Source organism: Erpetoichthys calabaricus, chromosome 15 (genome assembly GCF_900747795.2).
Source record: "Erpetoichthys calabaricus chromosome 15, fErpCal1.3, whole genome shotgun sequence".
NCBI classification, from domain to species: domain Eukaryota; kingdom Metazoa; phylum Chordata; class Cladistia; order Polypteriformes; family Polypteridae; genus Erpetoichthys; species Erpetoichthys calabaricus.
Genome location: NC_041408.2, coordinates 21,581,834 through 21,598,301, shown reverse-complemented (window position 1 = coordinate 21,598,301; position 16,468 = coordinate 21,581,834). Strand labels below are relative to the sequence as shown.

The window sequence follows — 16,468 nt, the reverse complement described above, 5'->3', positions numbered from 1 at the left end:
ATTTAGCATTACTAAAAACAACCCATGAGGAGACAAAAAGACGTACTCTTAAATAAAAGCAGTAATCCTGCTAGATAATGCCAAACCATTTCAGAAGAAAACGCTGAACATACCATCTGCTCTGGCCACTACAAAACATTGTGCTTGCTGAGGATGGTATCCTCGTCCCAATGCACTCGTGCTGCCTGATGGGATTTGTAGTCCTTGTGTCAGTATCGTTTTATGAGTATCCCCCGTCCTATTAAAACCCAACTTCCTGATACAACATGTAGCTTATATGTTATGTTGGACCAATGGCAAGGCACAGGCAAAATTTTATGAAAATCAGTTTAGCCATTTTGGGGGGTTATTGAGCAAAGAAAGTGGCATCCAAATGGAAATGGCTTATGATTTTATTTATAGATAAGAGAAATAAAAAAAAAAGTGAAAAGTATGAAGCATGTTTTTTTTTTTGGACAGAATGCCAGTCTATTGCCAGTTACACTTGAGACACCAGACACTCAGCCCTTGAGTTTGAGGTTTGAGGTTTGCTTTATAATTTGCCACCTTGGACAACCACAGCCACTGAGCTCATACACCTACAGGTGTACACCTACTTGCATCTCATATTCATATTTTATGAATGATGAGGTGTTCATACCACTACTTCCATCTTTTTTGCTGTGTGGTGACTGAAGGTTGCTGGGGAGTTGTGGCCTTAAAAAAAATCTTTTGTTGTGCCTGCAAAATACTTTTATATTGTCCAAACTTCCAAGACAACATTACATGGCTTGTTAAGCAGCTGTCCATTTTACCTTGGATGTCTAAAAACGTCAAGAATGGAATGTAGGCTTTTAACATTTAATTCTTCACTTCTGCCCCTGTGCCAAGGCTGTGTGGAATCCTCTGTCCTTCATCGTTGTATTATGCAGAGCTGGAATTAGTTTACTCTGAACTTGGTTAACTCTGCATAAAAGGCCAAGTGGATGATAAAAGAACTGCTGGGCATTTTTTAAACTTCTCATACCGTACCTGCTTCCTGATAAAACCTTGCCACTGCTCTGTTTGACATTTTTGATTTCAAGACATCAGTAATTGGGGTTTGGTAGCAGTGAAATCAACACATTTAACAAGCAGCTAGTAATGTCTTTGTGGTAGTAAGCAGACTGTTCATGTGACAAAGTGCAGTACACCCATACCGTCAGCTCCCCACTAATGTTGAACCTTTATAAAATGAATGGGATGAGAAGTGATGTTTTGAATCTAGTGTGCATCTTGTAATCTACACAGAATTTTTTCTTCTCACCTACTTTACATAATCTCATGTATATTTGTGTCTTAAAAATAAAGAAGGTTATATGTAAAAAGCCAATTCGTCTTGCCTTGTGACTTTGCTTCTGGTCTCCGTCGCCTTTTTTCTCTGAAATCCATGCTAACATACTTGAGTTGGCCAATCCCATCTGGCCTGATGTTTCTCTACCCCAGTACTGCTCGTTACAAGCCTAAGCACTCGTTCGTTTTAAGTACTTAAACCAGACAGCAGGCATTAAGAAAAAACGTGTTGGAAGGCCGAACGAGGTTAACAATGTTTCTCCTGCTATTAGGATCTGTTGACATCCTGAGTCTGCACCATAGTTTCTGCTCTCATCAACTGTGCCATGCCAGCTGCCCAAATGGCCTTTGCCCACATTTGTAACCCAGTATAGGAATGTCCATGACAAATGCTGTTACAGACTTGGCACCAAAGGTAATGAGTGCTTCCCCGATTCCTTCCTGATCCTCTGACTACTAGTAAGCAAAGCACACCCCCTGCTGGCCATATAGTAAAACAGCACCCCAGAATCCTGCCTTCATATTAAAAGGGCCTTAGAAAACAAGTGGAGGGGCAGGAGAATAAAGAATGTCTGTTTATTCAGATTCAGAATTGTTTTTCTTTCTCCTTCTTTTTCAGGGGAACAGAGGAACCCTGCTTTGCTCAGCCCCTTTCAATATAGTAGTGCATGGCAGTGGTTACTTATCTAGTTTGTTATTTATTTATCAATGTTGCCAGTTGCATTAAATGAGTTCTGTGATGCATTGGTGACCTGTCCAGAGCTGCCTGGCTCCAGCCCACCATGACTCTGAATTGACTTATGCAGTAGTGAGAATGTACTGTATGTGTGAGTAAAATATTAAAGCAAGGATGACAGTGCAATTTTTTTTTATACCAGTGACGTCGGCCTGATTATCCATTCTTCCAGGGTCCACATGAGTTTCTACAAGTTCTTCAGTTCCCCTCTATCCTAAATAAGTGCAGGTTAGGTTGTAAGGCACCTCTAGGTATGACAGAGAGTGCCCTGCAATGAATGGACATCCCATGCAAGGTTGATTTCTTGTTTTTGCACCCATGAAGTGTAGTAACGGATTCATGTTTTTTTTTTAAATAGTTAAATATCTCTCCATCCATTTACTTTTTGATTCACAGCTTCACATTTCCTATACAAATCAGTTACATATTAACACATACATTTTGATAACTGAAAGAATTTTATAAGTCATCTGAGTGACTTTATAGAGGTTGTGAAGGTTTCTACTTTAACTATAGGACTTGGTGACCAGTACTTGGAGCAGGTGACATGTCCCATCTTTTAGATCAAAGAGAATGCTGTCACCAGTGACAGACCAGATCCGGCCTTGCATGATTCCAGTACAACAGTGAACACTTACGCTGTAGAACACCCAGCTAAGTGCCTGAAGCCTTACAGAATTGTGAGGTTGCGTTTTCCAGGCTGTCTGTAAACCAGTTTATATTTTCCACTCTTCTACTTTCAACTAACCTTAGCTTGTCTTACTTTATATTAGCTAACCTTATTAGAGTCCTTAAGAACATCAACATTAGCAAGCTCTTCAAAAATGTAATAATAAGTGCTTTCCCACCACAGGACCTTTTTTTCAGAAACCAGGGACTTTTTAGAAACTGAGGAACTTTTGTACCATTCCAACCACTGGGACTCGGGCCACTTGTAGTTCCTGGTACTTTTTTAGCTCCTACTCCAGGGTATTTACATTTCATTCAACCAGGAACAATCATGGGAGGGGCTTGGGCGATGAATTGCAATGACTGGTTGATCACAAGCACTGCCACCATCTTAGAAATCTGTGAGTACTTTGGAGAGTTACTGGTGAGCATGGAGGGCTGCACTTCACACCGCATCACTTTTTGTATCAGCCTACTTGGTGCTCTGCACCATGCACCGCATCAAAGGAATAACTTCCCCTGTTAAGTTGTGATCATCCCCCATGAACTCCTGATCATGCTGCTCTTCCTACTGCATCACTCTTCATACCTGCCGCCATGGTGTGCTGCACTGGGCATTGTATCGAAACAATAATCTCTGCTGTGAAGTATTAATCCTCTGATCGCTCCATATCACTCTTCATAGTTGTCATCCATACACCGCATCTAAGTAGTAAGTGAGAGAGTGACCCGTGAACTCCTGAACTTCCCTCACTTCACACTGCATCACTCTTCTTTGCACATCACACATTTTGCATAAGGGTTATAGTTTATGTTGTGTGGTGGGAACGCAACACACAAAAGTGGCCCATGGCCGACATTGTACAGCAACTCATTGGTTCCAGAAAGCGAAGTTCTTCCACTGGGTGTGTCTGCATTTGCAAGTAGCATTTTTGGGTATGTGTATTCTATGTAGAGATGTGTGATGCACTATGAGCTTGTCAACTGAAACACGGCTACTCTTTAACTGAAAGTGAGTAGCTGGCACAGGAGAGCAGTTGTTAGTGTTGCTACCTTGCAGCTCCAGAGTACTGTTGACTGCTCTTGACATTTGCATGCTCTGCCCATGTCCATGACGTACTTCTCCGGGTACTTGGGTTTTCCTTGTACATATCAAAACACGTACGTGTTTGGGTAACTGTTGACTCTAAAAAGAATCAGTTTGATTGAGTGTGCCCTACAATGGACTGGCCAAGTCAATACCAGCTTTGCAATTATTGCTGTCAGAACTGGTCCTGAGCCATGGGGCCTTGAATTCAATTATGTAGGTTTGAACATGGCTGGATGAAACAGAGTTTTGTGCAGTTATTAAGTGTTTAAATTGTGCTATGTGACATAGGAAATCATACAGGGCTAATTTGGAGAGCTAGTATTCTTATTTCTTGTACATGCAGATTTGTTTCACATCCAGTTAATCTTTTTTTGAGTATCCACTTCTTGCTTTGGTAAGATGTCTGTCATAACCTCTTTATAAGGCATCTACAACAGTGGAATACAACAGCGGGCTTAAACACGTCAGAACATCAAATTCAGTGACTTGGTCATTGTAAAATAAAAGGAAAAATCCAGGCAGGTTGATGGAGCCCAAGCTCAACCAACCTGTCACTACTCATCTTTTATTACCACAAGGATTTGCTGTTTACTGAGCCTACTGTATATTATATCTAGGACGTCCTTTATAATTATGATTTTTTTAGAGTAAGAGTTTTTTTTATGTATCAACTTAATTCTATAGATTTACCTAAATATTGTATTTGCAAGTGTTCCTGAAGCTGAGGTATTCAAAAATGTAATAAAATGTCAGTGAGTTAATGTCATGAGCCGAAGTCTTGTCTCTGCACTGTTTTCCATCGTCCCCCACTAACTGGACTTTTTTTCTCTTCTCTGCTTTCTCCACAGCTGTTTAGAGAAGTACGGATAATGAAAATCCTGAACCACCCCAACATAGGTAAGAATGGGAGTGCTTGCTGTGTGCCTTCACTGTGGCATCAGGGTCCTTCTCTGCCTGGTTCTTTTGAAATACCCCACACATGTGACTTGGGCTCAAATGTAGCATCATACCACACTCACATCATGCTGCCGGCCATGCCAAATTGGGATGTCTCCATTGTTTTGGTCATCTGCTCATCTAGCTGTGTTCCAAACAAGTATCAGACTAAGTATGAACCTGTTATGTAAAGTAGTGGTACATACTACAAATTTAATTTTCCTTAGAACAGCCTGTCTTGTGCGGCCAGGAATTTGGGAGCAAACAGCAGGTTCATTTAAGCAAAGGATGTTTGTGATTTGCCTGTTTACAGGAATATTCAACATCTGCAATAAGATGCTGCAGATGTTCTATCAGACAGTTGAGTCGAGCGCCCTCTTCTACGTAGTGGTGTGCTGGGGAGGCAGCATTAAGAGGAAAGACGCCTCACGCCTGGACAAACTGGTGAGGAAGGCAAGCTCTATTGTTGGCATGGAGCTGGACAGTTTAACATCTGTGGCAGAGAGAAGGGCGCTCAGCAGGCTCCTATCAATTATGGAGAATCCACTGCATCCACTGAATAGTATCATCTCCAGACAGAAGAGCAGCTTCAGCGACAGACTACTGTCACTGTCCTGCTCCACTGACAGACTGAGGAGATCGTTCGTCCCCCAAACTATGCGACTCTTTAATTCCACCGGGGGGGGGGGGGGGGGGGGGGACGTTAACATTTAACATTATACAAAGTTATTGTCTGTTTTTCACCTGCATTATTATCATTCTTTAATTTAATATTATTTATTGTATCAGTATGCTGCTGCTGAAGAATGTGAATTTCCCATTGGGATTAATAAAGTATCTATCTATCTATTATGTGTTAGAAATTTGTTCAGATCACACCTGGGTCATATTTGAATGTAAAATTGTTTATTATCTGTTTATACTGTATGTTGTGGAAGATCAGCCTTGGCACAGACAGGCAGACACCAATGGTTCAAAACCCACAACACGTTTATTTACACTATGTACAAATGAGAAGTCCCGCACACAACCCAGTGCCCCTGCACCACACACCCTCAAGTCCGGGCTTCTCCAAAGTCCTGTCTTCACCGCCTCCACTCCTCTCCTCCGAACTTTGTCCTCTTCCACCCAACTCCAACTGATGACTGGAGGGAGGTGGCCTCTTTTATGCTGACCCGGACATGCTCCAGGTGCCTCCTGATGAGCTTCCGGTGGCACTTCCTGGTGTGGCAGAAGTGCCGCATGAGCACCCGGAAGCACTCCGGGTGTCCCTGATAATGCTTCCACTAGCACCTCCGGGTGTGGCAGAAGTACTGACGTCCAGGGCTTCACAGTCTTCTGGGCGCCCCCTGGCGGTGACCACGGGCCCCTATAGGGTTGAGCTTCCAAGCTCAGTTCACGTGGCCCCCATACAAACCAGGGCGGCTGCCCTCTAGTGGTCCGGGGGAGGCATAGTCCCTCTCTCGGTCCTTCTCGGCGTCCCAGCTGGGCACGACCAGCAGCATCGTACATCAACGTCGCCGCCATATTGCAAGTGGCACTGCTGTGGAGTGAAGTAATGGATAAAGATGCCTCACGCATGTGCTGCTTGGGATTGTACAAACCGCTGTACGCTCCAAACCAGATCCCAGGGGATTACATTTCATTGGTAAAGCTGAACAATTGTTTTGGTTATATTTGGCCATTAGAAAATCCCATTTTATAATCTTAACTTTAGCTACACCAGGCTAAGCTAGCAAAGCTATGCATTTATGTGCTCAAGTGAGCCTCCAGACAACGTTTTGGCTAAATGTATTTAGTCACTAACCATGCAGATTGTTGTTAGCTGTTAACATTTCTCAAACTTTGAAGGTTTCCCAAAGAAATTCATCTCAAGAAGCAGTGGGAGGTAGCCCTTAGACGGGATTTTGAGAAAGCTGTCCTGTGATGTGTGCCGTGCTAGTTTGGTAACAGATGCTGTACCGGCATCATATGATCAAAGCTACCACTTGCTCACATTAAAAAAACAAAGGAGGTTTGATGATTCCTTCTGAGGGTCCAGTCAAGGTGGCCAAAGTAGCTGAGCGTGTTATCCGACAGTCGACATTAGGACAAGCTGCCAGTGTATCTTTGATCAGTCAGTTTGTTTGGGCTGAGATTGGTTCAGATGATGTGTTTTTTCTCAAGGAGCACATTGAGGAAACACAGTTTGAAATAGACAACCAACATTTTATGCTCATGTCTTCAGTTGTGTCTGTCTTTCACAAACTAAGGCTGCACCATATTGCCAGACTGAATACTCTCAAATTACAGAGTGGCAACACACGGAAATAGTTCTGTTTCAAGGATTTTAGATCCTATCCTGTATATATTTAAGTAACCACATTGTGTGTGTGTGTGAGATAGAGGGAGATTGAGAGAGGAATGAGCGAAATGTTTTCAGAAATTATTAAGCCAATTTGTATACAATAAAATTGTTTCTTTTTGTCATTGAGTGTATCATTTCACTGTTAAAAGAAAGACCAGACTGCCAGTTGCAGTCTTACTATTTTGACTTTCAGACATTGGTCAAGTTTTCGTCTCAATTATTAATAATAATAATAATAATAATAATAATGATAATAATACATTTAATAGGCACTTCTTAGCACTCAAGGTCACCTTACAAGAAAATTAAACAACAATAGTAAAATTAAAACAAGAGAATGATAAATCAAAAAGCAATAATTAGCAAACAAACAAACACACAAAGATAACTGGCAGTAACAGTGCAAATTGGTACACAATTGGTAAGTTATATATCGAGCACATCTGTCTCGCTAAAACTGTCCAAAATGTTTCCAGGGCAAGATCCAACCTGCGAACGCTGCAATCAAGTCCCAGTCTCACTGGGCCACATGTTCTGGACCTGCACCAAATTAACATCATTTTGGACCAAAATTTTTAAGTGTTTTTCAGACAGCCTTGGTGTCACAATCCCTCCTAATCCACTAACAGCTGTGTTTGGTGTTCTTCCAGATGGGCTTAAAGTGGAGAAGGACAAACAAACTGTGATTGCCTTCACTACATTATTGGTACGCAGACTTATTTTGCTAAACTGGAAGAATTCTAACTCTCCTCTTCTAAGTCAGTGGGAAACCGATGTTTTATTCTATTTGAAATTGGAAAAAATCAAATATTGAGTTAGAGGATCTGGACAGAATATTTTTAAAACCTGGCAGGATATAATCAATAAAATTTCAGAATAAGCTCTTAAAGCACAGAGGAAGCAACAATCTCCTAATTTCTTTTTCTTCTCCATTCATCTCTACTGGTCTATTAAACTCATCAATTTAGATACAGTCATGGCTGAAATTATCGGCACCCCTGGAATTTTCCCAGAAAATGCGCCATTTCTCCCAGAAAATTGTTGCAATTACAAATGTTTTGGTATACACGTTTATTTCCTTTATGTGCATTGGAACAACACAAAAAAACAGAGGAAAAAAAGCCAAATCTGACATCATGTCTCACAGAACTCCAAAAATGAGGAATTATTTAATAATAATAATTATTATTTAATAATTGTCATTATTAGTGTATAAATTGATATAAATAATTGGATTTAAACGATTCGCCAAAATCTGTTGTATGTAAACGATACTGTTTTAAACGTTATTATTTTTTCATCAGAAAACCTGGTTTCCACGTCTACCTGTGTTAGTTAAATGGCACTTTTGCCACTCGCAATATGGCAGATGCTCTGACGTATCGTGTCAACTGTGCAACACAGTGAATGCGGAGTCTATCTATATATGTCTATGGGCACAGCCCCCAGCCGCCCGCCACACTGTTTTATTTTCATGTTGTCTTAATGGTGTTATCCATCCATCCATCCATTATCCAACCCGCTATATCCTAACTACAGGGTCACGGGGGTCTGCTGGAGCCAATCCCAGCCAACACAGGGCGCAAGGCAGGAAACAAACCCCGGGCAGGGTGCCAGCCCACCGCAGTTAATGGTGTTATTGCTGTGCCATTTTGTTCTTTATCTTTTTCTGGCTTGTTGTTGCCATTTTATGAAGTTTGTTACTGTTACAGCTGAACGCTTTTTGTGGCGTTGTGCACTTATGTATTTGTTTTGTAAGTCTTCACCCATTTTTAAATTTTATTGTTATGTTTGGAAGTTTTTGTTTTATTTATTTAGTGATCAGGTGTGATTAGCGCATCACGTGACCGGAGGCGATTTGTCTTGTGATCGACAGTTGTATGTCTTATAACCACGACAGTCATGGTTCTGACCTCATTGTACTTCCAGTATAAATATGGCTATGGTTTCAGTTATAAACATCTTTTGATTGGATAAAGAATTAAAAAATAAATAAAAACTCCTTTTTTTTTGGTTTTGACTTTGTTTCCTGGCTTGTCCCTTTGCTTTGGCTGCCTTTGCTGTCTCCTTGATTTCCCACTTTCCTGACTTTAGCCTGGCACTGGCTATGGCTGTGATTTCTGGTTCACCTTTACACCGCTCAGTTATTTTGTCTTCTCACAATAATCCCAGGAGAGAAAGTCTCAAAACAGTTGTGAGGCAGACTGTTGAAGTCCTGATCTGGCTTTGCTTATTTCTAGGCCTGTTCCCTCTTTTGACAATGTCATGTTGGCCATCACAACAGACACGGGCAGCGGGCAGGCTAAGATGAGAATCCAGTCTCCTAAAGCAGTGAGGCAGCAGCACAAGTCATTGTGTCCCTATGCTACCCTTCCTATGTAAAGTTTTATATGAAGTATAAAATTAATGAAATTACAAAGCTTCATCATGCTTACCATGTAGAACAGTAATACCCCATTGCTTTTCTTGCAACTTCATGAGGGATATGCCTCACTGAAACCCAGGTGGATGTGACTTGGCCTTGGAAGTGGACAATGGATTAACTTCAAACAGCTGCCGCCATTTGCAACAGTCAGAAGTGCGACATTCACATCACATATCCCCAGTTACAGAATCCAAGTATAAATAGCACAACATTTCTTTGACCTTTTGCCTTGCCATAGCATATCAGCAGTGTCACCTGTTTAGAAGGCATTTCAGGAAAATACCAGCTTTGAAGGTTCATTCTTCTGATGTGGCCAGACTTTCTGGATTTCAGAATAATAGGGTGTTAGTCATAGGTGCAAAAAAAAAAACCTTAAAATCTTATTATTGTGTGTCAACTGGTGGCTGTTTAACATTATTGTGAGCAAAATTCACCTGGCGATGCAAGTTCAGAATTTGTTTAGAACATTAACTCTTTAGACACTCAGTCTACGTTGACTGTAAGGTTGAATAGTTTGGGAAGTTTTTGAATCAATTTAAAACAAATGTGTGCGAGAGCTCATTTTAGTAGACATTAGGGTATTTTTTCCTTTTGCTATTCTTGACAAAAGATTTTTTGGGTTTCATTTTGGCAATTGGTTTCTTTTTGACCTTTTGTCTTTTGACACCAGCTCCTTTCTTCTCGTCCACATCCTGACCTCAAAATCTGCCTTTTACTTTCCTATCAGAATATAGTGCAAAGTTTATTACAAGTAAATCCATCCATCCATTTTCCAACCCGCTGAATCCAAACACAGGTTCACGGGGGTCTGCCGGAGCCAATCCCAGCCAACACAGGGTGCAAGGCAGGGAACCAATCCTGGGCAGGGCGCCAATCCACCACAGGACACACACACCCACACACCAAGCACACACTAGGGCCAATTTAGAATCACCAATCGACCTAACCTGCATGTGGGAGGAAACTGGAGCGCCCGGAGGAAACCCACGCAGACACGAGGAGAACATGCAAACTCCACGCAGGGAGGACCCGGGAAGCAAACCCAGGTCTCCTTACTGCGAGGCAGCAGCGCTACCACTGCGCCACCATGCCGCCCACATTACAAGTAAATATTACTCTTTATTTTAGAGCCGTTTTAATTTGTATATTTGTATACTTGTAATGTTTGGAGGTGTTTTTTTTTAAGATGGTTCCATTATTTTAATAATCTGACTTTCTAAGTTTTGTAGATACAAATTTAAGCTTAGCATAATTATTTAAGAAATATAAAAGATCTGTTTATTTTAATAAGTATACCATATATAATATATACAGTATGGTATGTTTATTAAATGTGGAAATACAGTATATAGATGTGTTTGTGTATGTATGTGTACATATATAAATAATACAGCAGTAACGGCGCCAGAATTTCATAAAAGTATGGGCCTAAATTTGCCTTGGGTGGGTTTAAAATTATTCTTATTACTGGTAAATATACATTAAAAAAAATTACTAATGTCATAAAACGTTTTTTTTCATGGTTTTTGTTAACACTTAAAATTTACAAATGGAGAAGATAAATTGACTGCCTACCTTTTAACATACCAACCCATTTCAAAGCACATGCGGCCAAATAATATCTGTTATTGACTAGTATAGCATTATACACCAACAAACAGTTCGATTAATGTGCCAGTCTTTATAATTTGTACGTGCATATTTGATGCGTCAATTGTCAGTATCTGAATATAGATAGATAGATAGATAGATAGATAGATAGATAGATAGATAGATAGATAGATAGATAGATAGATAGATAGATAGATAGATAGATAGATAGATAGATAGATAGATAGATAGATAGATAGATAGATAGATAGATAGATAGATAGATAGATAGATAGATAGATACTTTATTAATCCCAAGGGGAAATTCACATACTCCAGCAGCAGCATACTGATAAAGAACAATATTAAATTAAAGAGTCATAACAATGCAAGTATAACAGACAATAACTTTGTATAATGTTAACGTTTACCCCCCGGGTGGAATTGAAGAGTCCCATAGTGTGGGGGAGGAACGATCTCCTCAGTCCAAAGACATGCAGGTTATAGGTGCATTGGCGATCCTAAATTGTCCCTAGTGTGTGCTTGGTGTGTGGGTGTGCGCCCTGCCCAGGGCTTGTTTCCTGCCTTGTGCACTGTGTTGGCTGGGATTGGCTCCAGCAGACCCCCGTGACCCTGCAGTTAGGATGTAGTGGGTTGGATAATGGACGGATGGATTCTTGTTACCTTTTATCTAATTTCATGTTTATTTGTGACCCCATAAAGGATCACCTGCACAGTCCAGAGCTGTTTCCTGTCACCTGCTCAGGGCTGACCAGGTGGGTTTCAGCCCCCATAACTCTGAATTGGATTAGGTTGGTTTGAGAATGTCATGTTTATTTGCATTTATTCTAACATTATATAGTGTTTTCACAAACAAACAAACATGTCAGGTTTAGCAGATTGTTTTGGGTGACCGAAGACATTTACACAGTACTGTAACTTAACATTTTTAATATACAGCATTCATATGTCCATCCATCCATCCATTGTCTCCCGCTTATCCGAGGTCGGGTCGCGGGGGCAGCAGCTTGAGCAGAGATGCCCAGACTTCCCTCTCCCCGGCCACTTCTTCTAGCTCTTCCGGGAGAATCCCAAGGCGTTCCCAGGCCAGTCGAGAGACATAGTCCCTCCAGCGTGTCCTGGGTCTTCCCCGGGGCCTCCTCCCGGTTGGACGTGCCCGGAACACCTCACCAGGGAGGCGTCCAGGAGGCATCCTGATCAGATGCCCGAGCCACCTCATCTGACTCCTCTCGATGCGGAGGAGCAGCGGCTCTACTCTGAGCCCCTCCCGGATGACTGAGCTTCTCACCCTATCTTTAAGGGAAAGCCCAGACACCCTGCGGAGGAAACTCATTTCAGCCACTTGTATTCGCGATCTCGTTCTTTCGGTCACTACCCATAGCTCATGACCATAGGTGAGGGTAGGAACATAGATCGACTGGTAAATTGAGAGCTTCGCCTTGCGGCTCAGCTCCTTTTTCACCACGACAGACCGATGCAATGCCCGCATTACTGCGGATGCCGCACCGATCCGCCTGTCGATCTCACGCTCCATTCTTCCCTCACTCGTGAACAAGACCCCGAGATACTTAAACTCCTCCACTTGGGGCAGGATCTCGCTACCAACCCTGAGAGGGCACTCCACCCTTTTCCGGCTGAGGACCATGGTCTCGGATTTGGAGGTGCTGATTCTCATCCCAGCCGCTTCACACTCGGCTGCGAACCGATCCAGAGAGAGCTGAAGATCACGGCCTGATGAAGCAAACAGGACAACATCATCTGCAAAAAGCAGTGACCCAATCCTGAGCCCACCAAACCGGACCCCCTCAACACCCTGGCTGCGCCTAGAAATTCTGTCCATAAAAGTTATGAACAGAATCGGTGACAAAGGGCAGCCCTGGCGGAGTCCAACTCTCACTGGAAACGGGTTCGACTTACTGCCGGCAATGCGGACCAAGCTCTGGCACCGATCGTACAGGGACTGAACAGCCCTTATCAGGGGGGCCGGTACCCCATACTCTCGGAGTACCCCCCACAGGATTCCCCGAGGGACACGGTCGAATGCCTTTTCTAAGTCCACAAAACACATGTAGACTGGTTGGGCAAACTCCCATGCACCCTCCAGGACCCTGCTAAGGGTATAGAGCTGGTCCACTGTTCCGCAACCAGGACGAAAACCACACTGTTCCTCCTGAATCCGAGGCTCGACTATCCGACGGACCCTCCTCTCCAGGACCCCTGAATAGACTTTTCCAGGGAGGCTGAGGAGTGTGATCCTTCTGTAGTTGGAACACACCCTCCGATCCCCCTTCTTAAAGAGGGGGACCACCACCCCGGTCTGCCAATCCAGAGGCACTGTCCCTGATGTCCATGCGATGTTGCAGAGGCGTGTCAGCCAAGACAGTCCTACAACATCCAGAGCCTTGAGGAACTCCGGGCGTTCATATGTATTGTATATTTAGATGTGCATTTCAAGGGCTCCCACCTTTAACACTTCTGGAGTGGTACAGCAGATTACATCTGTTAGCACTGAGAGATGAAAACAAGGCGATGTGATTACAGCACAGTATGTCTGTCTAGGTGGTCCTGAAAGGCCCCTGTTTGAGCAGTAAGCCCCTGCCCTGCCCTGCCTTGCCTGTTTACTTCCTTGTGTTCAGCTTGTCCTGATGCGAGCACTGCACTGGTAAAGTGTCACATGAGCAAATCTGCACGTGAAAATTACTTAACACATTTTCAGGTCACATTACGTATTTGTGATCTCCAGATTACGTAACTGAGGATAAATTTAAGCATCTGTGAATCCCATGCACCCGTTGAGTTCATTACACATCATTTAATTGCAAAGAAATCCCTGACTTCTACCCGCTTTACATGCATTTGCCTCTTGTTGATTATTGGACAGAGAAGTGTGTGTTTGGGGGCATCCTTTGTTTCTGTTTCCCAGTGCATGAAGACCCCATCTCCGGCTTCAGAAGACATGCAGTTATTCAGTGGCAGATTAGCTTGTCCCCCACTGCTCTTGACTTTGCGTGTATTTTTCTGTACCAGTGAATCCTTCTTTCTGTAGCCCTTGCCTGTATGTCTGCACCAATTCATAATGAAGGACAATTAAGAAATCATTATTACATAAAATAAAAAATGTAACGTATTCTGCACTGCTGGATTGCTTTATTTCTTTCTTTTGTGCCTGCAGCATTCACAATATCGTTTTCATACCTGCTGTCATCTGTATATTATATAACCCTGTACTTCCATTTTGACACAGCGTTATTCCTTTATGTTTGTGCCCAGAGATTAAAGAAAGCAGTGCTGCTGTTGTCCATAGCTTTTGAGAATGATTTTTGCTGCACCAGGTGAACAAAGATGGTGATTGCAAACTCACCATTCTTACCCCAGCACTGCCAAGAAACAAACGGCCATTTGTGCCCACAACAGCATCACTGAGCAGTCAGCTACCTGCAGGAGATCAGAATAATGTACTGTGAAATAGAAAAGCGTCACCTATTCTTTAGTGTCCATCCCACGGCAGTTATAAGATGAACTGCTTTAGTAGTGTGGTGTGCAAAGTTAAATAGTTCGGCCCAAGCACCGGGATATTTAATTGCTTATTGTTTCCCAAGCCACAATAAAGGTGGTGACTCTTATTAAAGCCGTGTCATTTTATTCAGAATGATCATAATGGCATTTGCACATATCCACCAGTGAGTGACAAGTCAATCTGTAGTATTACTGACAAATGAACAGTACTAGCCTTTCATCAAAATCCATGAAAATATAGTTATCTGTAAAAAAAAGAAAATGCTTTTCACCTTCACCATCATAGCTTGGCCAAAGTCTCATAAACTGATCGATCTGATGCATGATCTTGAAATGTGGATTGGTAAGCTGCATTAGTGAAACACTGTTGCACATACAAGGGTTTATATTAAAATTGTTAAAGTCTTCAAATATTCCAATTCCATGCGTTATTTCTTCTTTCATGTCTGCTCTATTAAAATCTTGTGGAATGAAGCTGTGCTTCAACACATGCCAAGAAACTGCTGCCTCAGTCCTTGCCTTTGGTGTTTTACTCTTGGCACCATTTTTAAGTTTATTGAGTACTTAATCACGCAACGTTCAGTGTAAATTTAATCTTTTACTACACGTACGTGTTGTGATCCTGCAACAACACAACTCGTCCATCATTCAGTGACAGGTGCTACTGCTCTGACTCAGTAGTCCTTTGTTAAAATGATGCTATTAGGCAGACATTCACTTCCATCAAAACAATTTCTGCATGAAAAGGTAATTCCAGTCACATCCACTTAGAGGTTTGTTATTCCTCAATAGATAGCACATCCTTCGAGTTTTTTTGGATTAACAAAGGGTATTTCATTAATGGCATTGGCCCGTGTGAGACTTTAGAATATGTTACAGTACCATGGCCATATGATCACTTTTATACTAAACGTTCTTGTTTTGACCCGTTGGTTTGTTACATTTTAGGTGTTTTTGTTGGCAAGAGGAAGACACTTGGGAAAATGAGTCCCCTTTAAATAACATCTTCATGGCACACAGTCACACTCCTTACGCTGATCCAGTTTGTCATTGTTGTCCAGTTCCTATAAATTTGATAAAGACCTCTTGTCCAGCCTCATGACTGAAATGGCTAACCATGAAAAATGCCTGGTGTACTCTGATTTTCTCGCTGTCTGTCAAAGTGCCATCAATACAAATTTCTTTCACATTCCTTGTAGAGCCTCTCACTTAAAAGTAGCGACTGTTGGAATGTATGCTGGGGAAAGTATAAGGCATTATAAACCACCTAATGACCAAATGAAGAGGGGCCATATACCAAGTAATAGGTCTGCTTGGCAATATTTTTGCTATTATAAAATTACTAAATAGCACAGGTACAGCCATGTGAAAAAGTAAGCACACCCCATGAAATGTTTTTTTTTCCTTATTTAACATGTGGACATATCAAGATTTGATGTTCATTTAAACAGTATATATGGATGAAGGAGATATAACAAAATTCATGCCACAGTTAACATTTTACAGTCCATTGTATGATTTAAATAAAGAAAAATGCACATTTCGCATAGTGAACAAGTAAATGAACTAATACAATTATCCATCCATCCATTTTCCAACCCGCTGAATCCGAACACGGGGTCACGGGGGTCTGCTGGAGCCAATCCCAGCCAACACAGGGCACAAGGCAGGAAACAATCCTGGGCAGGGTGCCAACCCACCGCAGGACACACACAAACACACCCACACACCAAGCACACACTAGGGCCAATTTAGGATCACCAATCCACCTAACCTGCATGTCTTTGGACTGTGGGAGGAAACCAGAGCGCCCGGAGGAAACCCACG

The 16,468-nt window shown here is 42.1% G+C and overlaps 1 protein-coding gene across 3 annotated transcripts in view; it reads left to right on the top strand.

The window, feature by feature from the left end:
• Nucleotides 1-16,468, top strand: part of mark1 (MAP/microtubule affinity-regulating kinase 1) — a 409,722-nt gene that overhangs the window by 304,672 nt on the left and 88,582 nt on the right. For all 3 annotated transcript variants that reach the window (XM_028820601.2, XM_028820599.2, XM_028820600.2), the window contains exon 4: nucleotides 4,655-4,703. In XM_028820601.2, coding sequence (XP_028676434.1) covers nucleotides 4,655-4,703 — 49 coding nt within the window. The remainder of the gene's footprint in view (nucleotides 1-4,654; nucleotides 4,704-16,468) is intronic.